The sequence below is a fragment of the Aspergillus niger genome (genome assembly GCF_000002855.4).
Source record: "Aspergillus niger supercontig An12".
Classification (NCBI taxonomy): Eukaryota; Fungi; Ascomycota; class Eurotiomycetes; order Eurotiales; family Aspergillaceae; genus Aspergillus; species Aspergillus niger.
In genome coordinates this window covers 656,245-682,743 of record NT_166527.1, presented here as the reverse complement: position 1 = coordinate 682,743, position 26,499 = coordinate 656,245, and the positions used below count along the sequence as shown (strand labels likewise).

Below are 26,499 nucleotides of genomic sequence, written 5' to 3'. Positions count from 1 at the left end.
TGGTTTTCGAACACCAGAGGTAAACAGTTTGAAAAAAAAATGCTTTCAACGCAAGGAGGCGAGTAGGCGATGGAAGGGCTACACGCCTTTATGAGTTTACATGCAAGGGATACTATAGCAATGTACAGCTTTCCTTGATTCCGTTCGCTGACTTGCTCGCTAGAACTTAGACTTTCTTAGACTCCATAATCAAAAGATTTTTATCCAGCTTTGTTCCTTGTGTATTGGCTAATATCAAAGCTCGTGAGTGCCGGTGGCGGAGAATTAGGAGCTGAAGTGCTATACTGGCACTTCCTGTCTCAGTGCTGGTTTGAACACATCATACCGACCGCCCTACACGGAGCTAAACAATGCCCAAGAACTAGCCAGTGTGATTACGAAGATAGCTCCTTCGTCATGCCAGGGTTTTCCTGGTTATCCGAGAACACACGTGCGATCGTCTGTCTAGCCTTCCTTTTGCCGTTCACTGCATTGTCGCCGATTTTGCTCGTGGGAAGATGCAATAAGCAAAAGATAAATGGCTGGACATTGACCGTGGAAGAAAAAACATAGCAATAAATCATTTTCCTGTCATCGGTCCATGCGTAGTCTATGCAAAAATCCTTTTTATCCCGATTATTGGGCAGAAGTTGGTTGGTAGTACGTAGTCATTAAGGGGGGGAAGAAAATAAAGACATCTTGACTAAGAAAAACGAAAGCAAAGTACAAGAGCATCAAGACCTAGACCGAACTACACTTTGAAATTGTTGCAGTCAAGATCGTTTCCGATCTTTGCTGACCGCTACTTCAGTGCGATGCAAGATCTTGGGTTTGACAATCCCGCATACGTACATGATCTCTAATCTCGTTCTTTGCGCTAAGTAGTGCGGACTCTGAGTGTAGGTGGTCACACTTAATTTGAAGTGTGCAACCCACAGTTCAAGACATGGTCAGCTATCATTCGAATTCTCTTGGGTGAAAAGTGTATCCCTTTTCTTCTACCAGTGCAATAAGTGTCAATCTACCTCTTGTACCATCACGAACTCTCAAAAACAATCTGGAAGCCCCTTACTCTACGTTGATGCAACGATTACCAAGCGGAGGGAATCGATATCAAATCATGGATGGACTTAATGTTAACAGCTCGCCGAATGCCACTCTCTCGTACTGTAACGACAACCATGGGCCGGTACAATCAGAGGGTTACAGCGACTGCGAGCCGGTCCCATTCCCGATTGCGATTGTTGGCATGTCAATGAGGCTTCCCGGCGGTGTCAATAGTGAGAAGGAGTTCTGGGACTTATTGATCAACAAGCGCGATGGCCGTTGCGTAGTTCCCGGGGACCGATACAACATTGAAGCATTCTACGACGAGACTCGTCCTGGTGCGATCCGGACCCAGCATGGCTACTTCCTTCAGCAGGATATATCGCAGGTTGATGCTGGATTCTTCGGTATGAGCAAGCTAGAAGCAGGGAAACTCGACCCACAACAACGAATACTACTTGAGGTTATATGGGAATGCCTGGAAAACGCAGGTCAGATCCCATCTCGGTGCCGTGGAAAGGACATTGGATGTTATGTGGGAGTGTTCGGTGAGGACTGGTTGGATTTGATGAGCAAGGACACCCAGGCCATCGATCGCTTCAGGGTCGTCAGCGCGGCGGATTTCGCCCTTTCAAACCGAATATCCTACGAGTATGACCTGCGAGGCCCGAGTATCACGTTTCGTACTGGTTGTTCTGCGGCCCTTGTAGGTCTACACGATGCCTGTCAGGCACTATATACGGGAGAATGCTCATCGGCGTTGGTGGCCGGGACTAATTTGATCATCACGCCAACAACAACTAACGCCGTGTCGGAGACTATGGCACTTTCCCCCGATGGGATTTCCAAGACTTTCGACGCTTCAGCAAATAGCTATGGAAGGGGAGAAGCAGTAAACGCAATATATATTAAGCCGCTACATGCCTGCCTCCGAGATGGTGATCCAGTTCGCGCCGTGATACGATCTACAGCTGTGAATTGCGACGGCAAAACACCTAGCATAACAACCCCAGGGTCGCAAGCACAGGAAGCGCTAATCAGAAAGGCTTATCAGAAAGCAAGAATTTCCGATATCAGTAAAACAGCATTCTTTGAATGTCACGGAACTGGCACAATCGTTGGCGATACGGCTGAAACAACGGTAATTGCCAATGTGTTTGGTCAGGAAGGCATACATATTGGAGCGGTGAGTCGACAGCCATAGATAAAGACCAACATTAATAAACCGTTGTCTGATAGGTCTTAGGTGAAACCAAACCTGGGTCATTCAGAAGGCGCCTCAGGAATTACCAGCGTGATCAAGAGCGTACTCGCGCTTGAGCACAGGATCCTTCCTCCCAACATACATTTCAATACGCCAAATCCTAACAGTGAGGCATTTCCCTTTCCTACCCTAAGGAGGACATAGCTCATTCTTTCATTTCAAGTTCCTTTCAAAGAGGCAAAATTGCAGGTCCCAGTGGATCCAACACCTTGGCCTGCAGGTAGGTGTGAGAGGATCAGCGTCAATTCATTCGGTATTGGAGGTACCAATGCTCATGTATGTATCCCCGACTCAGCACAATCCCCATGCTTCAGATAATCCATAGACATCTGCTAATAGTTCAAGGTCGTCTTGGACTCTGCCCTTTCTGTGGGTGGAGGACAGCAGTCCGGGGTAGACGAGAGACCAAGCCCACCACATCTTCTGCTCGCGTCTGCCAAGTCGGCAACATCACTGGATAGCAATATCAAAATAATCAGCGATTATCTAAATGAAACCCCGTCTGCTGCTGCAGACCTTGCATATACGCTTGCGTTCAAACGAGAGCATATGCCACACCGAGGCTTTGCCATAATGGAGAAAGACGGGACGATTTCGACATTCGAGAAAGCGCGTGCACTCAATCCGCAGGTCTGCTTCCTCTTTACCGGACAAGGAGCACAGTGGCCAGGCATGGGCCGAGAGATGATCCTGAGCTCTGAGAAGTTCCGGTTAGCCATACGAGGACTAGATGAGGATCTACAGCGACTGGAAACTCCACCGGATTGGAGTATCGAAGGCAAGTTCTGAACCCTTCCTATACATTGACTCGATTCTAACGAAACCTAGAGGAGTTAATGCATACCAACGATAAAAGCCGATTTCAAGAGGCTCGATTCGCACAGCCGCTTTGTACCGCTATCCAGGTCGCTCTGGTGGACTTTCTCCGGGAGCTTGGAGTCGTTCCTTCTATTGTGGTCGGACATTCCAGTGGCGAAATTGCTGCGGCTTATGCTTCAGGGGCTATCACCGCCGCATCTGCAATCAAAATCGCCTACTTCCGTGGCCTGTCCATGGAGTCTGCAAAAGCAAAGGGTGCAATGGCAGCAATCGGGCTCGGACGAGCGGATGTGCAGCAATACCTCAGGGATGGAGTGGTCTTGGCATGCGAGAACAGCCCTGAAAGTGTGACGATCTCGGGAGACGAGCAAGCGGTCGATGAAATGTTGAAAGACATACAGGCACAAGGCGAAGTCTTCTGTCGGCGTCTCGCAGTCAACGTGGCTTATCATTCGCATTACATGGAGGAGGTAGGAAAGCTATTCGAGTCCTTACTTTCGGAGATATGTTTCAATGAATCCATGACCCCACTAGTATCCACGGTGACAAACGAAACTATCTCCGACCCGTGTGTTCTGAATCCTTCATACTGGAGGAGGAATGTGGAGAGTCCAGTTCTGTTTAACACGGCAGTTGACAAGATACTGAGTGAAGGTGATCAGGCCTTGGCGTTTGTTGAGATAGGGCCACACTCGGTGCTCTCTGGCCCCTTGCGACAGATTATCTCTGGAGCAGATTCCAAGCGAAGCTGTTCATACACACCAACCTTCGTTCGACACACAGACCAATCGAGTTGCTTGCTGAGCACAGCTGGCCAATTATATGCTCAGGGAATTTTTGTCGACCTATCGTTCTTAGTCCGTCCTGCAGCGACTGTGACAGACCTTGCTCCCTATTCATGGGATCATAATGAATCATTCTGGAGTGAGACCCGCCTAACGAGGGATTGGAGGCTTCGGTCGGCTCCCCACCATGAACTATTAGGCAGTCGAGCTCTAGAATCGAGCGACTTGGAACCTGTATGGCGGAATATGTTACAAGCGGAGAATGTACCTTGGCTATTAGAACATAAAATAGGGGGAGAGGTCGTCTTTCCCGGTGCCGGATACGTGGCAATGGTTGGGGAGGCTATGCGTCAGATATCCCAGGTTCCCGAATATTCGGTAAAGAATGTGTTTATGCGAGCTGCGTTGGTTCTGAGAGAGGCGAAGCTGCAGCACGTTGAGATTATTACGAGCCTTCGACCGGTGAAACTGACCGACAGTCTAGACTCCGGCTGGTATGACTTCACAATCACTGCATATAACGAAGGCGAGTGGAAGAAACATTGCGTCGGCCAGGTTCGGGCAGAGCCAGATGAATTTAGTAATGAATATGGTACAGTATTCTCATACTCACGCAAGGTGCTGGCTAAGGAATGGTACGATGCTTTGGAGAGGCGCGGACTCGAGTACGGCCCCAATTTCCGCGGGCTTCGCGATATCACGGCGAGCCCGACCACTACCGAGGCAGCAGCAACATTATGTGAACCTACTGCGCTAACCGGTAGCCACTATGCTCTCCATCCCGTCGTGATAGACCAATGTCTCCAGCTATTGAGTGTAGCAGGAGCCAAAGGAATCCAGCGTTGCATGACTCAATCATGCATCCCCACCGCTATTGAGGGTCTATACGTCGCCCGTGGACGAGAGACGATGTCTTTGAGATCAAGATGCGATTCAGCCGGAAACACGTTTACCGGGGATGCCTTATTACTTGCGGATGAGAAGCTTGTGCTTTCTCTGAGGCGCTGCTTCTTTTTCGGAATCAGTGAGTCGGCGATAAACGATGAAAATGGCGCGTCCGCCGCAATACTGCATTGGAAGCCTCATATTGACTTTGTCCCACTTGAGACCCTAATCCCACCAATTCCAGCGGACATAGATCGCGGGAGAATGGCAGCAAAAATGTCGAATATTTTCATACTGGAGGCATACCACCGGACAAAACCGTCGAGACCAACGAAAGAGCATTTGAAAAAGTACCAAGCATGGTTGTTCTCACAGTACGAAAGAATAAGGGACGAGGACCCCAGCCTTATTCTGGAACACTGTGACAAGTCTGAATCCGATACCGCAGGACATCTATCACAGATTGAAAAGTTTGGGGAAAACATTGCGCACCCTTTAGTACGCAGTGTGTACACTGCCGCACATGAGGTCCTGTCAAATCTTCAGGGCATTATGGATGACAGCGTTGACGCCCTGGAGGTTGTGAGTGGAAGTGATGCCGTCACTAGTACTTATGAGGAGTCCTCTCGTCTATGTCCTGCAGGAAACTTCCTGTCACTTCTCAGCCATTCACGTCCGACACTCAAAGTCCTGGAAGTTGGTGCAGGAACTGGCGGAGCCACCTCGGCAGCTCTTGATGCGCTTTTTGATGCAACAAAGCATGGAGGTCCTATGTATTCGACCTACACGTTCACTGACATTTCACCGGGCTTTTTTGCAAAAGCGAAAGAGCACTTTAAGAACTTCCCTGGGATGATATACGAGACGCTCGACATATCCAAAGACCCTGAAGACCAAGGGTTTACTGTGGGGAACTATAATCTGATCATCGCTTCAAATGTTGTCCACGCTACTCCAAGAATTTCAACGACACTTCGCAATCTGAATAAACTTCTGGCTCCAGGGGGATGGCTTTTTCTCACAGAGCTCTGCCCCACGCTGCCAACGTTGAATTTCATCATGGGCATCCTCCCAGGTTGGTGGAATGCAGAGGATTCAAGGGAAACGCCAATGATTCCTGTCTCACAATGGCATGAAGAACTTTTGGATGCGGGCTTCACTGGTACGGACGTTGTTCGCTACGACAATGAACCGCCATACAATACTAATGCCTACATCCTGTCACGACGACCTGAGGCCAAGGCATCACTTGGTGGAGAAATTGGCTTCCTTCATAGGGGTAAGGTCCCTAGTTTGGCATACACACTTGCACAGGCTTTCACACACCAAGGAGTCAGGGTCAACTGGTTGACCCTGAATGACCTGTCTTCTTCAACAACGGACGTTATATCCTTCCTTGACCTGGAAGGCCCTTTCTTAAGCAGTATTTCCGAGTATGAATTCTGTGCCTTCCAACGCTTTCTTTCTCATGTGAAAGGCCACTGCCTCTGGCTGATGCCGCCGGTTCAATTCGGCTGTAAAGATACAGACCCTCGATTTGGCCTAACGCTGGGGTTGATGCGAACAGTACGGAAGGAGATTTCCACTAATTTTGCGACTCTCGAACTCGACCAGAAGGAACCGTGTGCAGCAGAAAATGTCTCCCTCGTTTTCGAACGAATCTGCCGGCAGTCGGGCAAGAACCCAATCCACGAGGACTATGAATATGTTCTAGAAGATGGAAAAATTCATGTCGGTCGATTCCACTTCAACTACCTCCACCAAACCATGGCTGTCGATGATGGCTTCGAACAGAGGTCTTTAGATATTGGATGCTTTGGTATCTTTGATTCTCTGACTTGGGCCCTGGATGGGCGGGTGGAAGAGCTTGGAGAACACGATGTTGAGCTAGACATCCGTTTTGTCGGGCTTAATTTCAGGGTAAGGAGCGATGTAAACTATTTTTCTATAATCCATCTAATAATATTTCTCGTTTAGGACATCATGATATCCATGGGACTCATGGGAGACACCTCTGAATTCGGACACGAAGCCGCTGGTATCGTCCGCAAGGTTGGATCGGGAGTGCAACATATTCAGGTGGGAGACCGAGTTGCATTGTTTGGAAAAGGTTTAATGGGCACTCGAAAAATAGTTCCTGCAGAGTCTTGTCTTGTTGTCCCTGAAGGATTGTCCTTAGAAGACGCAGCAGCAGGTCCCTGCATTTTCTCTACCGCTCTCTACTCCTTGGTGAAATGTGGGAATGTACAAAAGGGTCAAACCGTCCTAATCCACAGCGCATGTGGCGGAGTTGGCCTGGCATCAGTTCAAATATGCCAGGGAATTGGAGCTGAGATCTTCGCTACAGTTGGAAGCCAAGAGAAAAGAAAACATCTTGTGGAGGAGTACAATATTGCCGAAGACCACATATTTGACTCGAGAAGCGTTAGCTTCCAGAGAGACGTGATGAAGGCGACCGGTAATAGGGGCGTTGACCTCGTTCTCAACTCTCTTTCCGGCGAGCTGTTGCATGCCTCCTGGAAGTGTGTTGCCCCCATGGGCAAAATGATTGAGTTGGGCAAGCAGGACTTCCTCGGCCATGCTAAGCTGGATATGGACCTCTTCATGGCAAACCGAACTTTCATTGGTGTGGATCTTCTTCAAATTGGCGAGCAGAACCCTGAAATTATTCGAAGCTTAGTGGAGCAGTCTACTCATTCTATAGAGCAAGGGAAGCTCCGTCCTATCCGGCCAGTTACTGTGTTCAAGGCGTCCGATATTGCCAAAGCGTTTAGGCATATGCAAACTGGAAAACACATGGGAAAACTTGTCGTGGAAATGCCTGAAAATCCACACGAGCTACGAGTGTCTAAATTGCAGTCCAAAGGAGCCCTTTTCCGCAGTGACGCTTCGTATTTGTTAGTTGGTGGCCTCGGCGGACTTGGGCGTGCAGTGGCAAGATGGATGGTGGAGAAGGGTGCACGGCATCTGATATTCATGTCCCGGTCTGGGCTGGAACCAACCAAGGCTCGAGAGTTTGTTCAGGATCTGGAGTCTCAGGGGAATTGTCATATTCAGGCAGTTACAGGGGATGTCACCAATATCAACGACGTTGAACGAGCTTTATCTGCTGCGGGACGACCAATAGCAGGAATTATGCAGTTGTCCATGGTGCTACGAGTGAGGTCCCCTTTCATACTTTTCGATTTACCTCTCGGTAATTTGTATCCTTCTAGAATATGTGCTAATCTTCCGTCAAAAGGATCAAACGTTAGATAACATGGCATACGAGGAGTGGACTGAAGCACTCGCTCCTAAGGTCCAGGGCACGTGGAATATTCATCATGCAACGCAGAACTGCTCTTTGGATTTCTTCGTCCTACTTAGCTCGATCTCTGGTACTGCCGGTCATACAGGGCAGGCAAACTACGCGGCTGCCAATACCTTCTTGAATGCATTTGTCACTTATCGTCATACAAAGGGGCTACCAGCTAGTGTACTCGATCTTGGATTCATGGGAGATATCGGCTATGTCGCGGAAACGTCTCATAGGGCCAGGGATATGGTTGAAATAAACTCATGGGAAGTACTAGAAGAGCCTGATCTACTCAAGGCCCTGGAAATACAGATCATGCGGGGTGCTCCCCACCTTTCCATAGGAATGGGAACAACAAAGCCAGTGTCAGAGATTGATAACGGCAGCACGTTTGGGCAGGATGCTCGCTTCCTGGCGTGGCATAACATGCTAGCCGCTTCGGAAGGTGGTAGTGCAAACCAGGATAACGAGCTCAAAGCCTTGGTAAACGCGGTCAAGCGTGATCCCTCTCTTCTCTATGACCCAGCTACTGAGACCAAGATCACTCTCGAAATTGGTCGAATGGTTGCCTCAAACATGTCATATCCCGATGATATGCCATATGAGGAGCTTTGCGAGATTGCAATTGACTCGTTGATGACCATTGAGATACGCAGCTGGTTCCGGCGAAATGTCGGCGTTGAGGTGTCACTCGCTCAGATATCAAAAGCGCAGACCGTCAAAGGTCTCGGCGTGATCACCATGCAGGTTCTCCGCGAAAAGCACAAATCCGGCGAGCTTGAGAACGCGAAGGGCTCTCTAGTCGGTAACGGAAAAGAGGACGTTGATGAGAGCGTACTTTATCGGGCGGACTTGGAGTTGGCCAAATCTCTGGAGCCAATATCAGAGCACGTTCCGTGTTGGCATTCCGAGTCTGAAGGGCGAGTGTTTCTTACCGGATGCACCGGGTTTCTGGGTGCCTTCTTTCTCTCTCTTCTAGTAAGTCACCCGCGCGTGAAGGAGATTGCGTGCTTGGTGCGGGCACCAGATACCTCAGCTGGCTTGGCCCGTATCAAGGAAACCCTGGAACACTACGGACTGTCACTGGACTCTGAATCTAAAGTCATCGTGGTACCTGGCGATATCACCGATTCTACGCTTGGACTCGGGCAAGAGAAGTACGAACATTTCGCTCAGTGGACGAGCATTGTTTTCCATCTCGCCGCCCAATGCAACTACATGCCTTCATATTCGGATCTTCGCAGTGCCAATATTCATGGGTTTTCTAATATTCTCCGGTTCGCCAATACGAAGCGCCTGAAGCCAGTACACTATACCTCCAGTATTTCAGCCTGCGGTACATCTGCATATCTCGAGGGTAGGGAGCTTATCGGCGAGAACGAAAGACCCGTCCTCAAAGCCACGGGCTCGGAAAGAAAGCTCGTCGGTTACAGTGAGACGAAGATTGTAGCTGAAAGCATTGCTTGGGATGCCATTGCAAACGGCATTCCAGTAACCATACATCGCCTACCGGTCATATCCGGCCACAGCAAAACGGGAATCGCCAATCCTGCGGACGGTTTCCAACATCTGATGGTCAGCGCCATTCGCGTTGGATGTTATCCCTCTCCCCCGGCCGCCCGCTGCCAGATTATCCCAGTTGACTACGCAAGCTCGGCGATCCTGCAAATCGCACTTAGCAGTCACCACAGCCATGCCTATAATCTTGTCAGACCAGATCAGTCTCGCACGCTGACATGGAACGAAGTCCTGGACACAGTGGCACATTATTCTTCGCCCCCGTTGAAAGAGGTATCGCCTTCGGAGTGGACTGATATTGTAGCAACACATGGCCAGCAGCGCCTTAAAGTCGCATCATCATACTTGCAGGATAGGCTTCGGGAACAGTTAGTTTACTGGGAGGTGGAAACCATGACGAAGACTGTATATGAAAACGCGCATAGTCGTCGTGTCTTGCTTGAGTCGGCGGATATGCCGGAGTTGCCTTCTATGCCTGAGCTTTTGAGTACATACTTCAAGGTCTGGCAGAAACAGGAGCAACACCGGTGAAGTCGAAGCTGTGAGTCACAAATCCAGAGAATGGGGAACCCAAGGACAAAGTCAATGAAGTACCTATCATGAAGTATAAAATAGTTGATTTGGGTATTATGATAATGACATGATCATAATCAAAGGCGTTACATTGTAAACATAAGGAACAGGTTATCTATGTAACAGCGTGGAAGCAGTACCACATAAGTATTTGCAAAGTCATCACATGATGGGTAACATTCCGAATTGCATTCGAGTAAGCGATCAGTAGTCACCAAACCCACAAGAACTGATAGTTACAATATTCGTAACATACACCGTCAAAGTTTCGGTATGGACATCGTGTGCAGGCTGCAAACTCGTCGGAGAGGCCATGGCAGCAGTCACATGACAGATTGTAGTGCCCACGGTGATGATCTCGGTAGTAAGGAAGGTCGTCTTACCCCTAGCAGGACAGTCGGTCACTGAGCCTGGACAGGAAGTCACAGTGCGGATTTGGGTGGTAAGGAGCGTGGAGGTTGTAGGTAGTCCTGCAGATGCAGGAGAAGAATCAGACAGGTTGCTCCTGTTGGTATTTATGGCGGATTGCGAGATGGTAGGGATGATGCTATTTTTCGGAGATGAAGGCTTATATGATACTGATGTCGATGACTGAGAAATCTCGGATGACTTCGGGCTCGGCAATGTGTGGGTAGATGAGGAGGATACTGTATATTGGCTTGATGGTTGAATGGGGACCGAAGAGCTTGAATGTAGGAGCGATGAAGCCGAGCTTGATGCAACAATGGAACGAGATGTTGTGGACACTGCAGGCATTGAACTCGGAGTGTATGTAAAGCCGTTGCCAGATGAAGGAGAATGTGAGCTGCTGGGCCGAATAGCGCTGGAGGAATTTGCGGCAGCGGATGGCTGGTTCAGCATGGATGGCTTTCCCGTGGTTATAGAAGATGAGGAGTCAGCGACAGATGCAGATACCGATACCGAGGAGGATGGTATCTCTAGTGTTGAGGTGGATGTCGACGAGGGAGTAGTGGTTCCCAACGAGATGGCCCGAGTGCCTGACATTGCGGGGGCAGAATTGGATACTGAGACGGGGAATGTTGCCGATGGCACGGTTGATGCAGAGCTGGTCTGAGTGAATGATGTATCCAGGATAGTGATGATCGATGTGTATGTCGCAACAGACAGGACGGTTGATGTTTCAGTGGAAACCCCCGTAGAGATAGAAGTCTCCGTAACCGTGCAAGGGTTAGTAGTGAAGCGCATAGCGGCTCTGTAAGAGGCAGCAGAAGTAGCAGTAAGCGAGCCAGTAAGAAGGTAGCAAGCATGGTTCGCCGTGTTGTAGTTGACTCCATTACAAACAGTTTGAGATTGGTAGCATAACAACTCGCATGCATATAAAGATGCGTAATTTGCTGAGCTGATGGTCGTGCCGCCCTCTAAAGATACACCCGAACACCATTGTTGGAACCAGTTGCCAGCGAGCGACCAAGCACCGTCAGAGGTACAAAATGGATCGGCATACGTTTTAGCAGCACAAGTGGTAGCTGTGGTGGTTAGGGCTGAGGTGCTGGTGATAGTGCTGGTGACTGTGTCGGCATAGGTAGATGTCCAAGTCACGACCGAGACACTGGCTGCTGCTTCTGGTTGGACGGTCAGGGCGACGTTCAAATGAGCTAGGGAAACCAGAACAGCCAGAGCTTGTGCTATTAATCTCCCCATGACTCTAATGGCTGCGATGATTAAAAGAACGGAACGGTGAGCCTTGAAACAGAATGGGACGCGTTCCGGTGTGAAAGAACGACTAGAGGAAACGAACGAGGACAGCCCGGAATGTCATCTCCTTCTGTGGGCACCTTTTCTTTTATAGCCAAAATTACGAGAGAATTTTAAGAGGTACTATTGGCAGGTGCCTATCTTTGAACTGAACTAGTGGATGGAATCCAGCTCCTAATGTGAGGTGTGGAAATGTGAAAGCAGGTTCGGACATAATAGCCGACGAAGGCTTTTAGCGTCAAGCAGTGGCAAAAGACAAGGTTCCAGCCTCACGGTGAAAGAAGAATAGAAGCACGATGAAACTAAAACCAAAGACCTTGGAAATATTGTTTGAGAAAGATGCGGGTCTCAATAGGTGGCACAGTCATCGGGCAATAATCATCTAGGGTTCGATTTCCATAACATCTCCGGTATCGCTGCAAGCTACGATGTCTGATGACACCAGTCCAGAACGAATTGCGACTATAGTCATAGTACTGGAATAGGCCTAGCCTCTCAATAAGCTGTAAGTAAGCAGCAAGCATAAGTGGCTCGGGACCAAAGGCATATTCAAGCCCAAGCATAACTGACAAGCTAAGTGGGTCGGTCACCAATGACTGGAGATGTCCACCGGCAGCAATGAATGAACGGGTATCACAATCATGCAACATTAGTGGTTTTCCGACTAAGCTTTGCTATTCTTTGCATCTTACTTCATCCATATATTGGCTGGAGAATCCTTTTCCGAGATGTAACCATGCCGATCGCGTTGACCCCCTCAGCGAGCGAGCTCCGCCGATATCGGCCCGTCGCTAGCCATTTACAGAAGCTATAAAGGAAGCAACGAATACATGTCAACCCATTTCTCATCGACGATCGTTTTTTCATACTTCAGAGAAAGAGCAAAATGCCTGAGACAGCAACTTATACCCACGGCCATCATGCCTCCATGCTCCGATCTCACGGACAACGGACCGCCCTCAACTCCGCTCAATACCTCCTACCACACCTCCAACCCCAGATGAAGATCCTAGACATTGGCTGTGGTCCAGGCACTATAACCGTGGATTTGGCCACTTATGTCCCCAACGGTCATGTTACAGGACTGGAAATGGTCGACGACGTCCTATCAGGCGCCCGACAGCTCGCCGAATCGCGAGGCATCCACAACATCGAGTTCGTAACGGGTGACGCCAACAACCTGGCCTACGCCGAAGGATCATTCGATGTGGTCGTCTGCCACCAGGTATTACAGCACGTCGGAGATCCTGTGAACGTGCTGAAAGAAATGCGGCGTGTCTGCAAGACTGGCGGCATTGTCGCAGCGCGCGAGTCCGATTACTCGGTCTTCATGTGGTACCCGGAACTGCCTGGACTGCGACGCTGGCAGGAGCTGTACGATCGGGTAGCTCGGAAGAATGGAGGAGAGCCTAATGCGGGCCGGTACTTGCATGCTTGGGCACGTCAGGCTGGATTTGAGAAGCAGAAGGTCGATTGTACTGTGAGCGCGTGGTGCTTTACGAAGCCAGAAGAGGTTCAGTGGTGGAGTGGCACATGGCAAGAACGCGCGTTGAAATCGGCCTTTGCTAAGGGGGCTCTAGATAATGAATTAGCGACGGTGGAGGAGCTCGAGGGTATATCTACTGTTTGGCGGCAGTGGGGTGAGGATGCGGATGCCTGGATCTCGATTCCCAGTGCGGAGATCATCTGTCGTAAATAGCGATATCATGTCTTATCACTTATCAGCCGACGGATAGAGTCGGGGATCTTAATGAACCTTCAAACTCCGAAACCTCCTTTTAAGAATATGTGGCTACCGTACAAGTTATCCATTGAAGACCTTGATGTGCATATTGACTCAGATGTATTGTTCCATAGCCAAATCCTAAATTTTGTCATTTGATTCGCCTGTTCGTAAAACTGTGCCTCCAAAGCTTCCATGATGCATAACCAAGTAGTAAGTAGTTATCTAACATGAGGCTGGATGGGTCATCTTCGTACCTCGGCGTTTCCTATTGGTCGGTTCGCATTTTCCGGTCCGTGATTGGCTAGTCTGTAACAGCCCCATCTGTCCTTGGGATTGGTATGCCTCAGAAATGCTGGATTTGGGTCCTACAATAGGGACTGATGCTTGGAAAGAAACGTCAGTCCAATACTTGATTAAATCCCTCATCTCCCTTGAATGGCATATTAATATCTGCTCAACCACCTCTTCGTCTCGTCTTTTTTGCATCCCTTTCACTACCACTCATCCATCTTCTAAACTGCTTATATTTATTCATTCGAATCTACTCTACCAAGTCTACTACTACACCAACCAACCCAAAAATGTCTGACCTCCGCAGCCTAGGCCACAATGGCCCCCTCGTCAACGCCATCGGTCTCGGCACAATGAGCATCGCTGGTGCCTACGGCCAACAAAACACTCCCGAAGAGAAGCTTGCCTTCCTAGACCACGCTCACTCCATTAGACAGCGATTCTGGGACACAGCCGACATCTACTTCGACAGCGAAGCCATCATTGGGCAATGGTTCAAGCGGTCTGGCAAACGTGATGACATCTTCCTAGCAACAAAGTTCGGCCTTAGTTATGATGCCAGCATGAACCAAAGTATCCGATCTGATCCGGAATATGTTCGTATGGCGTGCGAAAGAAGCCTGGAAAAGTTAGGCGTTGAGACGATTGACTTATATTATTGCCATCGGGCGGATGGAGTGACTCCTATTGAGAAGACAGTGGAGGCTATGGCTCAGTTGAAAAGGTCAGTAAATTTTGAATGATTCTGCTATTGACTAGGGTGCATTGCTGACGTCGGTTGTTATGTGCAACCAGGGAAGGGAAGATCCGTTACTTAGGCCTTTCTGAGGTCTCTGCTGCTACTCTGCGCCGTGCACATGCTGTTCATCCCATCTCGGCACTGCAGATCGAGTACAGTCCGTTTTGCTTGGACATCGAGTCACCCCAGTCCGATGTGCTTCGCACTTGTCGCGAGCTAGGCATTGCGGTGGTTGCGTATAGTCCAATGGGTCGGGGCTTGCTGACGGGTCAGTTCAAGTCAAGAAGCGATCTTGGAGAGCAGGACTTTCGATGCATGATTCCAAGGTACACGGAGGGTATGGACAGACTTTTGAAGATTGTGGGGAGGTTCAGGGAAATCGGGGAGGCGCATGGGTCTACGCCCTCACAGGTTGCGCTGGCGTGGCTGCTTGCTCAAGGACTAGATGTTATCCCCATTCCAGGTACTAGGAGTATTAAGTATCTGGAGGAGAATGCTGCAGCGGTCAATTTAACATTGAGTGACGAGGAGGTCGCTGAGATCAGGGACTTGGTGCAGAAGGCCAACTTTGTGGGAGACCGTTATCCTACGATGTGAGTTGTCCTCATTGATTGAAGAGCTGCTAGGTGGTGACTCTGACTAACTGCGTCTAGTATGCCAATCTTCCCTGATACTCCAGAACTATGATAGATATTTTGTCGACTGTGGAATATGGATTGGTCGAATTTATGCAGATCAGTGGTGACTATTCATATTAGATGCAATCTATATAGCCAGTTCAAGGAATTCGGCGTGCTGTTATCAAGTCGTCGTGTAGATGCCCAAATAACCGAATTTTCATCCTTCAATTGAAATCGGCAGCTATTATGCTACCAAAAAAACATGAGTTCCTTATTTAGTTACATCCACCCCATTTTTCAACTGCGACAAAATCGCGCTGTTCCTCAGTGTTTCCTCCAGTGTAGTCAAGGGATCCAACAAAACCTATTACAATGCGAATTAGCAGTCAGTACTGTCCAGAATCAAGATCCTCTGAGTTACCTACTTTGTGGCTTTCCTCGAAACCTGCCCCACCGAAATAACCATACTCATGAATATACTGAGCGGCCTGAGATACACCCTCACAAATGACGTTCGGGAAACCCTTGGCAGCCATTCCAGCCCTGAAGGTCTCCTTATCCACCGGTTGGAAACTTATATCCACACCCATACCCTTCGCGGCTGAGACGATTTCCTCAAAAGTATATTCCTTCCCGGCGACATTAAAGTTTTGACCCAGCGTCTTGCCGGGGTTCAGAAGGATGCCCTTGACAAACTTACCCAGGTCAGCAGTGGGGTCAATAATGGGTACCGTTGTTTGGGCACTTGTTGGCTCGGGGAATGCTAGCACGTATGAGGGAGGTGCTGTCGGAAGGGGTGTCAGTATCTCGAAGAAAAAGGCAGCATAGATGGCAAGAGCGACAATGGTGTGTGGGATTGAGAGCTCGCGGATATAGTCGTCAACACGGGCTTTGTTGTCAAAGTGCACCACTCCGGTGAGTCTATCATTGGTGACTATTTGTTTGTTAGTCTCAGCTGACAACAACGAATGTGGCGCAGTAGACTAAAGGGAAAAAAGACTTACTCCGCGAGATACCGGGCAAGCTACTCCAAATAAGATGTTTGACATCCAGCTCCTGCTGATGTTAGTATATCTCCACAATGCTGCTAGTATGTCTTACCTTAGCAACATCAGCTACGTTCATGCCTTGTCTAGTCTCGGCGGCAGCATCAAAGGTCTCCCAGAAGTTGGTAACGGCGAAGACAGCATAAGCATCTTTGAGAGCCAAGCGGAGAGAGTCTTTGTCTTCAAGGTCGGCCTATTGTCATTATCTATCAGTGGTTTTGTACAGCGACTCCAATCAGGTATGACCTACCTTCATCAGCTCCGCACCCTGCTGAGCTAAACTTCTAGCAGCCGGCTTCGAAGGGTCTCTGGTGATGGCCCGGACATTGAACTGTTTTGATGCGATAGGATCGGCCAGAATCGCTCGAGCAACCGAGCCACCTTGGATACCCGTGGCACCGAATACAACGAAGAGCTTCTTTTCTTGGGACATCATGAAAACTAGTAGGGTCTTCGGTAATATGGGGTAGTAACAATGGTTTGTCTTCCTTTCCGGAGTTTGAAGTGTGCAATAAAGAAGTATGAGTGTTGATCAATGGTGACTGGCTGCTGATATACAATTGAGTAGGAGTGAATGTCCTGCTCTAGTCTCGAAGGGATGATCTTGAGTGTCTGGAGAGTTTCTGTGGTCAGGACAGGAGCACATATTTATATTTGCTCGTTATCCCCTACGGATAAGCAAAACCATTCCGTCGACCTCTCTAGTGGGCCAGAAATCCTTTCACAACAACTCAACCCGTCTTGTAATTGTAATGATGATAAATGTTCCATAAAAAGGACCAGCATTCAACGTCCGATACACAAGACTGAGAAAGGGTTATCACAAGCTGCACTGTGATTGGCTGTTTCGCATTACCTTCCCAAAAGGGCTTAGCGCGGACAGAACATGTGATCGGGCAAGTGCTGCTTATCGAGTCTCTGTCTGTCCCTCCTGTTGTTCTTCCTCATCTTTCTTCTCAGCCATGCCTTGAACATGAATAAATAACGTGTTTGCATCATGAATGTCGCCCTTGTGCAGCAGTTCATCTGTGATGTAAGCTTGCCTACTACCGTTGCGTGAACAACATCCATCTTACCCACGGTCGGTTATTGGTCCAGCCGATACTATCGGAATGGTCCGCCACGGGAGGTTGTCGAGAGGCTGCCAGGTCTGTAGGAAGAGAAAAATCAAGGTACAGTTAGACTCACTTTGTTGAAAGCTTTTACAATTCAATCCTTGTATATTTCGCATCGACGCTTATTTTATGAACTACAATAGTGCGACCGGGCGCGACCGCATTGCAACCAATGCCTCAAGTCCGGGTGGAAGTGTCCACAGTATGGTGATTCTATAGAACGGATGTTTGTCCATCATATCCCAGAGAATTGTGACACAAATAATGTGTTGAAAGCGACTAGCTCCTCACCGGGATCCTGTATAACAAGAAGGGCACGCATTGACCTCCAAGTAAATCTCAGCCCACCAACTGCCGACATACTAGGCGGAAGGATAGTCCAATCTGCGGAATCCCGTGCGATCGATTTCTTCATGTCAGCTCATACCTTCCAGAACATTGGTCTCATCCGGGGGCATTACGAGTATTTATCTGCATTCCCGATCGATGTCATGGCCGAGGAAAGAGTTGTAGCGAGCCTCCGCGCCGTTGCACTGGCAGCTTATGCTACCAAATTCCAACATTTTGTCCTTCTCAAAAAAGCTAGACAGTATTACGTTTCAGCACTTCGACATATCAACGTGGCCTTGTTATCTCGCCGTGAAGCAGCAAAATATGCCACCATCATCTCGATTCTATTTCTGAACACCTTTGAGGCCCTGACTTGTGAAAGCAGAGACTTCCCCTATCAAAGAGAGACTCACTTGAGGGGGGTAGCATCCATATTGGAATTCCAAGGAGTGGAGCTTGTCCAATCTCGTCGCGGACTCCAATTATTTCGACAAACTCTTCTTTGCATCTCGGTGACCTGCCTAATGCGCTCTTTTCGAATACCCATGGGACTGGTCAAGCTTCACCGCCACGCTGCTGCTTATATGGACACTGGTGATCCTGCGTGGAAATTGTCGGATATCATGATAGCATTGGCATATTTCCGAGCACTGGTCAAAGACCGTACGCTCTGCGATCCGGAGACTATAATCGCATCTGCTAAGTATATAGATCGCAACCTCTGCTCGCTCGCAGACAATATGCCCAAAGACTGGCAATTTCAAGTCGTGGAATTAGAGACGACGTCTGAAGTTGTCATGGGAACGCAGTATCACGTGTATCCCGATGCATGGGTCGCAGGTGTGTGGAACAACATCCGTACATGTCGCTTGCTTTTGCATCAAGAGATCAAGCGGCAGTTGGAGAATGTCCTGGACACGCATCTATTCGAAGCCGTCCAGTATCAGCAGTCCGTCATAATAATGCAACAGCTGGTTTCGGACATTTGTGCTTCTGTGCCTCAATACTGCGGCTATATACCGGATGTAGTTGATGGTTCCCCAGACACGCCGCAAGCCACTTCGGTAGCAGATGGGTTGACATCTGCTTACCAGTCCAGCAATGGTATCCCCGCTACCGCTGGTATCTACCTCCTTTTCTGGCCTCTTCTATCTGCCGGGCAGATGGCCAATTCGGAAAAGCAGCGAGGTTGGATAATTGATCGCATGCGATATATTGGTGAAACTACCGGTATTCAGCAAGCCTTTGTATTTGAGGATATACTGAAACGGGCTGTGGACCCTTTTCAATAAACGAATCTTATGAAGCTGGGTAATAAATAATTCTGGAGAGGCTATTTGAAGACATGGGAGGAGTGGGTTGTGCTTTTGCTGGGTGGAATGGATATGAAATGTACTAATTTCAAAACAGTCCGCATAGGATAGAATTCCTTTTAGAGCAACCGAACGAAAAACAAAAAAGCATCTCCCCGACTGGGAGTCGAACCCAGGTCTCCCGCGCTTGTTCCCGAAAGGGATTGACAAGCGGAAATCATGACCGTTAGACCATCGAGGATTGGATAGAATACTTTTTGCTATTATGTGTATTATAATCCAGCAACAATATAACCGCAAAATAATTGAAGAAATCAGCCGGTCAGCCTAGTTCGTTCAGTCGTGAGTTCTCTGTGAGCGTACCAAGACAGCCCCCTCCATAGACAAAATACTCTCTTATAGGTCTCTTCATTTTCTATTGGCTGGAGCTTGATTTTACGAGTTTATTACACCCATGACTGACTTCTAAAAGGGTTGAGAATTAGTTGCTATCTGTTTATTTTATTTTGTGTCAACTCCCGTTGAGAAAATATATATGCGTTCATGAACACCTCCTTGCACCCATGATGTAAAACCTCGAGTAGAACATCAAGTAAGATATACCTTCCACCTACGTATGGTACCAATTGAAGAAATCCCACCTGTAGCTTCCAGTGGTCGCTGTATGTCTTAAGGTTAATGACGTTGACTGCCCACCCAAAAAAACATATGAAGAGTAAAATGTACCATAATGGTCCATAACCTTGAAAGGAGCCGGAGATTATTTCAGAGCGTGCCTACCAGTGGTTCTATGTCTACCAGTGGTTCTATGCCTTCCTCTCGCTACCAAACCCATATCAGTTACTCCTTGCAGATAGGTCTGCGAACGGGGATCCATCTAAACCGCGGAAAACGAAACACTGCAGACAACTTCACAGTAGACACGGGAAAGAGCTCTGGACAAATACCACGGGGTGTCCCAGGCGATGCAGTTTGTAATCTATGAATCAGATCCCAAGGCGATGAGAGTACCTCTTTTGCGACCGCGTCGGAGCGTAGAAATTCCACGCTAACAGCGAACAATCTTTACTACCCAGATGAATGCAGAAGTTCCTCAAGATGCCAATACAACTACAGCTCCAAGGGCTCTGATAATTTGCGGTGTTTTACTGCTTACAGCGTTCGCATTGTACGTGCTTCGAATTTACACGCGCTTTCGTCCAGTGTATAAGATCAGAGTCGAGGATCTCATAATCTCCCTGGCAGTGGTATTTGTGCGTGCCAAGCACCAAGGAACAAAGCTGACAATATCGACAGGTCTTAGAAATAGTAGCATACTCCATGATGGCCGCGGCAGCTTCCTACGGTGTTGGCCGACATGACCGCTTCGTCACCCCGGCCAACAAAACCCAAGCCCTGCGCTTCGTCTTCACATACGAAGTGACCGGTGTATGGGCGGGGGCACTACTACGAGTTTCCGTCGCACTAATCCTTATATCGCTTCACCGGGCTAAGATATGGCATGCTATTTTGTGGTGTGCAGTATTTGTTCAGCTCGCAGCAGCCCTCGGTACGACCGTATGCCTCTTTATCCAGTGCAGACCCTTACGTGCCATGTGGGATGTCGTCCCCGACGCTAGATGCTGGGCTCCGCCTCGACTGCATATATATGGATTTGTGTATACTGGTAAGTATCAACCCCAATTACCAAAAAACGATCTATGCAGTTAACAGGGTCACTCTGATGGCAGGTATTGGTATCCTCACCGACGTCTTATTCGTTATCATGCCATTGCCCTTGGTCTGGAGACTTCGCAGACCCATACGAGAAAGGCTCATAATTGCCTTCCTGTTGTCACTAGTACTCTGTGCCACGGCTGCTGCCAGTGTAAAGCTATACTATGTCAGGGTCATTGTGCTCGAAGGAGAGCAGCTACGGTTACTAGTGGTGCCAACTTTATGGAGCAGAATCGAAGAGATTGCACTTATCGCTGCTGCTTGTGCGCCTTCGCTCAAGTCTTCGACTGAAGATGGCCTACGCCAGTGTTGGCATTGTTGTGCGGGACACCGTCAGCAAGAGCGATCGAGCGTCTGTGTGTCTGAGTCGGAACATTCCAGTTTACGCGCCTTTTTGGACCAGTATGCGTCTGCATCACTGCGCGAGCCGGAGCGTGCATACCGGAAACTTGAGCGTGTTTGACACCTTTATGATATCGGATCTTGCAGTGGCATCCACGGCGGTGGCGGTGCTCGTCTGGATACTGCCTGGTCTATGATCGCTACCTGCATGTTGGTGGAAAAAGGGGATGAAGGAGTAAAATGCCGAAATAAATACCTGGAGTGAGTTGCCGGTAAATTATAGCCTTACTTTGTCGACTGACTCGTCCTAGGCCTCGATGACAAAGTTGAAGAACCTAGACTGGGTGATTGACTGTCTTTACGTAGTATGATGCATAAGTGGTACGGAATATTTATTCGATATACGTACATATCCAAGTACAGGTCAATCTGAAGAAAGATTGGAAAGCTAAGGGATGAATGTTAAACGCATTCTATACCACACGCTTCAGGATGAATCAGCGTGTTCCCTCTTACGTCAAACAATGAAGCTGATCAAACATCTCCCTCATGATGGGTTGATTTTTGACAACCTTCGTGAAGCAATCTACAAACTCCTCAGGCTCTCCTTCCGTCCTCCAGGGTTATATATCTTGATCACTGAAGCTTGGGTTCCGGGAAAGAGGACTCCTTGGAGTCTGTGTAATTGGGCTTTTGTCCTCAAAGATACCATTGTTAGCCTCGTTACCAGCATTGCCAGTGCTCGGTACCGGTGCGAAGGGGTGCGAAATGCTCTCGCGGACAGGGTGAGCCGTGCCAGTTATGATATCACCGCTGTCAGTTACTCGGTGAGCAGCAGAGAGAGCATAGTCCCCAGAATCGAAGTAGGTCCGTTTCTGAATGCATTCAGCAACGATGACGAGGGGTCACAGTGCAAGTATACCTTAGGCTGCTGGCCAAGACTACCTCCACAAGGCAACCTCCCATAGGTAGTGAGGATGCGCTTATCACGCTCAGAAAGCGGCTTTGCAGAACGATGAGCATATGGTATTCATAATACCATTAGATGAAGCGTCATACATACCCGATCATGCACTTCTTTGTCACTCTTGGGGTCCATTCAGAGCATCAGGGGTAGTAAGCTGCCTTAGAAGCAGATGGTGCAAGTACGAGGCACTCGGGCGAGATGGAAGTCCCTGATGTTCTGGCTAAAATTCCCCTTGTCAGTTGGTTAATGCATGACGTATCGGCATGTGACAATGTTCTAAATTGGTGTTGTTCCATAAGTGAAGCCGCTTGGTCTATCGGCTTTCGGCCCGTGTTCCATGGATCCCGTCACTCATCCAACGGATAGGTTGCACGGGGATCGAGACCTATTCTTGGCCAGATGCATTGTGGATCATGGTAGGGATTGAATGGGGAACCTATTATGAGTGGGCGGAGATATTTCGAAGCCAAGTGATGTTCAATGAGCCGTTATGTACCACGAGGCTCAGCATGGGTTTTCTAATGGGAGCGGAACATCAGAGCTGAGCTTCTTTTCGCTATTCACTGGTTGCGAGATTAATGTTTAATAAACATTCATGTGTCCAGAATAAAAGATATCTAAAATTATGATGAAAAAGAAATGAAAAATAGAGGGACAATATAATAATTTAGTTGTTATCGAATCTCAAAGCTATGATCTCAACGAATTAAATAGATTAAGGTTCTTACTACTACAAGAACCAAGTCCACTCGCATATAGATACCTGCCGCATGGCTGCCCAATTCAGCTACCGACCTAAGGAGTGGTGCATGTGCCTATATGCCACCCTTCCATCCCACCGTCATCAATCTCGAAATGTTTCCTCTTAAAACTTAGATGTCCTCTTAGAGTGCAATATTTTGGTCCTGCGTTCACTCTTGATCTGTCTTCTAACACACTATATCGTGTCTGTCCTTGAAAATAACCATGGACCCTGAAGCTTCACATTGGGCGATTCGCAGTGCCCCCTTGTGCCTCAGTTGTAGACGACCGACAACCGAAAGAACCGCACGAAGAGGGAACCACCTTGGCCACGATGGAAGACCTTACTTTAGATGTGAGCCATGCAACAGGTTTTCCTGCTTTGGCGACATGCGGGGCATCCATTTGAACAACCCCGTATGCTACTGCGAGGGATACCTTTTTAGCCGCAGGCAAATAGCTGGATGGGATAGCCAACAGAAAGTTCGTGGGGCGATTCACTACGTTTGCGCCGTTGGCAAATGCGATTTCTTTGAGTACTGTAGAGACAATGATGGGCGTATTCTACATTACACAAATCTTCCTGAATATCCACGTTCGATGGGCTTCTGAGGCATGGTGAGTACTTGGTAACTGTGCTTCCCTATCGCATTTTCCGGCTCTAACATCACCTCAAGGGCAGAAAACAGAGAGAGTTACGAATATTTTGGTGCTTCATTTGGATTATGAATTTATGGTCTCTTCTTGTCTAGTAGCTATCATTTGTTTTACCTAAGGTTCTTTGCTTGTTGTCTCACCTTCTCAGCTGGCCCGAGGCATCCACTGCAACCAGTGTAACATTTTTGCTTCTAATGACACATCTGGTATCTGAAATCATATGCCAACGGCCGGTGCTACTATATATAGACACAAGTAGACTGGCCTTCCTGGGATTTTAGGATCTCCAAGTAAGAGTAGATTTTTGAGTAAAATACTGAATGCTATTCAGAAAGAAGTGAAAGTGAAGACGCAGTGAACTACTAGTAGATGCTTTCTTATATGTTATTACTAAGTGTCTTTGCACTGTCACCTTGTTACACGGTTATACTTATAACATTGCTAGCGGCTGCCAGTGGAGACTGCATACAGTTAATTTTACATCCATGGGAAGGCAAGTGGCTCCCAGTTGCTCTAGAGCAGACAACATCAGTACGCAGCCGTCGAAAGTAAATTCGAGTGGGTTTACCCCCTCTCCCCTCCCCCAGTAAGAGGCATCGGAAAAGCGATCCTTGAGCACGTCTACCGACCAGTTACTACCAGCACATGATTAGGATTCGCTAGGGTGCTGGCGCAGGGAAGCACGCTCTTGGTTTATCTGGCCTCGGGTAGCCTGCGAAGTGATGCCTTTGGGGATTAGACCTCCCAAAGGTAGATCATACCCCAATAAGGTATAGCTTTCTGTCAGGCAGAAATAATCGATTCATCTCAAGGGCGGGGGAAAGAGCTGCAAATCGCCGAATTAGGTAGGCTAACATGTAGTAATAGCCTTGGAACTAGCCATGCCCTATCTGGACCAATTATTCTCCGTAGAAGACTCATATCAAGAGGGGTTTAGCCTAATACCCAGAGGGCAGCGTTCCTTAAGTTGGACTTCGTCAAAGATCACGGCAATATGGAGTCACGTGATCCAAAGTAACAGAGTTCCGCGAGGCTGAGTTGTCTGTAACAGGGCACAAAAAATCTTATTGACAACCAGCATTTCGACTGCCTTGAAAGGAGACAGGTCACAAAGGGTAAAAACATACAACAGAAGGGATTCGCTGGTGGTCACCCACCCAACTACTAACCTCCCGGCGTGTGGCTTAAGTACGGCTGAGCGGACGGGAAGCCCTGTTCTCCACACCCTGTGGTCGTATGTACTTGGAAGTAGTAGGTTAAGGTTCATATAGTGCAAAAGGAGTCTGTTCATTCAAGTATATCATCCATGCCATGCAGGGTAGCACAGGATAGGGTGGTCTGGCATTCATAGAACCTATGTCATGATCATCCATCGTTTCCATAATGTAACCCATGAAGGAGGTAGGTAGAAACACATCAGCTACCAACCCCTGTCGCAACTGGCTTCAGCATCCCTGCAAGTCACCATCCCTTGTCTTTGTCTAACAACCACTTCTTGCTTTCTGCTGGCCAGCTCCTTCTTATGTTGAGAAAGCGCCGTTCCCAAGCTCTTCGATTGCGATTGTTACGTCGATTCATTGGTACGCGCCCGGGTAGAGGACAGGTAGGCTTAAGGGGTTGTGAATAGGTCGAGGCATTTGTCCCGATGAAATGGTTCGAGCATTCGTTGCAGCGATGTTGGTGCAGCTGCTAGGCGGCCCTATGTCAAACTGTGTTAGCATAAGTCTATAGCTCGCCTCTGTCACATAGCTACAGGTACATACCGTATGCATCGTGTGGTTCCCATACCTCGCCTGAACTGGAGTAATAGCTTGGTGTAATGACGACTACCAAGTTCACGAATTTTCTACAATAAGTGTAGACTGAGCTCTGAAACACTCGCAGTATTTGATTCTTCGCCGTCGACCTCTTCTCCGACAGCCCACAAGCGATCTAGTGCTCTCTGAGTATCAGTGAGGCCCAGCTTTCAGGTGGGTGGGCCTCCAGCTCTTGGATCATATCTCTTAGAGCGCAGTCGGTATCTCTGTGACCCTTTCAGAAGCAAAATCGTCAGAAGCGGGACACACGATCGCTAGTCAATGTGAGACTTACCATTCTAGGTTGATGGGACACCATATAGAAGAATGGACCTCCATAAGAGCAGCTCTCAGAGTAAAGCTCATAACAGAGTCATGCAGTTCTCGTGTCCTTGTCGGAAGCAAAAGCGTCACGAAGAAAGAAAGGTTCACATAGCTTCAGGAATGAGAAGAAGCGCTTGAGCAATAGAAGTCGTCCGGTTGAACAGCAGGGTTGAGGGAAAGTGGATGTGCAAAAGCTTCAAGCGAAGGGGAGTGTAAAAGTTGTAAGAGATGAGAGATAATTGTAAGAAAAAGGCTTCCATGTCGCTTACTACCGATTGCTTGCACCACCCACACTCCTGCTTGATGTCAATCATCTCTATAAGGAAAAATCAATCAACTGGTTGAAAAAGATGTAGATTGGATGAATCGATTGTCAACGAAGGTCCTAGTAAAGTGACGAGGAGAGTGTTTATGGTCTCTAGGAGCGTCCAGTGACGGGGAAGGAGAATGAAGAAAGTAGAGGAAGACTAGGGACGAGAAGCAGAGAACAAGAACACGCAGCCATACTTACCAATACAGCTTGACGCGTCGATTGTTGTCTTCAATCCCTACTAGAAGTGATATACTGTGGTTATTTATCCGTAAAGCCTGTGTATAACACGCGACGAGTATATGATACGGTGTATGTAGCATGTGGAGTCCACGTTTGCCTACTCCGTATCTAGTTCCCCATTATTGTGATCTCCGCCCTTGAAACTCACGCCGGAATTCATTGTATTGATGGAGAGCAAGAGATCCTCTGAGGTCGAAGATACTAGCTACGCAGTAGTAACCAGGGCCCTTGTGAGGAGGCTCGCGTGAAACGATACCTGAGTTACAGTACCTTTTTCTGGGAGAGTATAGTTTGCATGGGCTGCCGAGCAACTAACCAAGGAGCAATTTACTCGAATAGCCG

At 48.3% G+C, this 26,499-nt stretch overlaps 9 protein-coding genes and 2 non-coding genes across 11 annotated transcripts; 5 read left to right on the top strand and 6 right to left on the bottom strand.

Annotated features, from left to right (window-relative positions):
• Positions 1-1,099: 1,099 nt before the first annotated feature.
• An12g02670 (uncharacterized protein) lies at positions 1,100-10,123 on the top strand (the record flags this gene model as incomplete). The annotated part of the gene is made up of 7 exons (XM_059750756.1): positions 1,100-2,212; positions 2,273-2,396; positions 2,511-2,566; positions 2,636-3,000; positions 3,147-6,699; positions 6,757-7,938; positions 8,021-10,123. 7 exons carry the CDS (start codon positions 1,100-1,102, stop codon positions 10,121-10,123), a joined length of 8,496 nt encoding a protein of 2,831 aa, XP_059601821.1.
• A 246-nt stretch (positions 10,124-10,369) lies between these two features.
• Positions 10,370-11,827, bottom strand: An12g02660 (hypothetical protein; the record flags this gene model as incomplete). The annotated part of the gene is made up of 1 exon (XM_059750755.1): positions 10,370-11,827. One exon carries the CDS (start codon positions 11,825-11,827, stop codon positions 10,370-10,372), a length of 1,458 nt encoding a protein of 485 aa, XP_059601820.1.
• Positions 11,828-12,767: 940 nt separating this feature from the next.
• Positions 12,768-13,580, top strand: An12g02650 (uncharacterized protein; the record flags this gene model as incomplete). The annotated part of the gene is made up of 1 exon (XM_001395307.3): positions 12,768-13,580. The coding sequence occupies one exon, from the start codon at positions 12,768-12,770 to the stop codon at positions 13,578-13,580; it is 813 nt and encodes a 270-aa protein (XP_001395344.1).
• A 608-nt stretch (positions 13,581-14,188) lies between these two features.
• On the top strand, positions 14,189-15,324 carry An12g02640 (uncharacterized protein; the record flags this gene model as incomplete). The annotated part of the gene is made up of 3 exons (XM_001395306.1): positions 14,189-14,622; positions 14,694-15,230; positions 15,291-15,324. 3 exons carry the CDS (start codon positions 14,189-14,191, stop codon positions 15,322-15,324), a joined length of 1,005 nt encoding a protein of 334 aa, XP_001395343.1.
• Positions 15,325-15,643: 319 nt separating this feature from the next.
• An12g02630 (uncharacterized protein) lies at positions 15,644-16,736 on the bottom strand (the record flags this gene model as incomplete). Its single annotated transcript, XM_059750754.1, has 4 exons — positions 15,644-16,191; positions 16,262-16,313; positions 16,359-16,496; positions 16,554-16,736. The coding sequence occupies 4 exons, from the start codon at positions 16,734-16,736 to the stop codon at positions 15,644-15,646; spliced, it is 921 nt and encodes a 306-aa protein (XP_059601819.1).
• A 564-nt stretch (positions 16,737-17,300) lies between these two features.
• An12g02620 (uncharacterized protein) lies at positions 17,301-19,040 on the top strand (the record flags this gene model as incomplete). Its single annotated transcript, XM_059750753.1, has 2 exons — positions 17,301-17,336; positions 17,562-19,040. The coding sequence occupies 2 exons, from the start codon at positions 17,301-17,303 to the stop codon at positions 19,038-19,040; spliced, it is 1,515 nt and encodes a 504-aa protein (XP_059601818.1).
• A 172-nt stretch (positions 19,041-19,212) lies between these two features.
• Positions 19,213-19,302, bottom strand: tRNA-Asp (GTC). The gene has a single exon. It is a non-coding gene; the product is annotated as a tRNA-Asp (tRNA).
• Positions 19,303-19,791: 489 nt separating this feature from the next.
• An12g02600 (uncharacterized protein) lies at positions 19,792-21,240 on the top strand (the record flags this gene model as incomplete). The annotated part of the gene is made up of 4 exons (XM_059750752.1): positions 19,792-20,031; positions 20,138-20,314; positions 20,358-20,727; positions 20,768-21,240. 4 exons carry the CDS (start codon positions 19,792-19,794, stop codon positions 21,238-21,240), a joined length of 1,260 nt encoding a protein of 419 aa, XP_059601817.1.
• Positions 21,241-21,742: 502 nt separating this feature from the next.
• Positions 21,743-22,142, bottom strand: An12g02590 (uncharacterized protein; the record flags this gene model as incomplete). The annotated part of the gene is made up of 2 exons (XM_059750751.1): positions 21,743-21,994; positions 22,029-22,142. 2 exons carry the CDS (start codon positions 22,140-22,142, stop codon positions 21,743-21,745), a joined length of 366 nt encoding a protein of 121 aa, XP_059601816.1.
• Positions 22,143-23,067: 925 nt separating this feature from the next.
• An12g02580 (hypothetical protein) lies at positions 23,068-23,444 on the bottom strand (the record flags this gene model as incomplete). The annotated part of the gene is made up of 2 exons (XM_059750750.1): positions 23,068-23,366; positions 23,423-23,444. 2 exons carry the CDS (start codon positions 23,442-23,444, stop codon positions 23,068-23,070), a joined length of 321 nt encoding a protein of 106 aa, XP_059601815.1.
• Positions 23,445-24,605: 1,161 nt separating this feature from the next.
• 5S rRNA lies at positions 24,606-24,724 on the bottom strand. Its single transcript, XR_009468037.1, has one exon. It is a non-coding gene; the product is annotated as a 5S ribosomal RNA (ribosomal RNA).
• Positions 24,725-26,499: the final 1,775 nt, after the last annotated feature.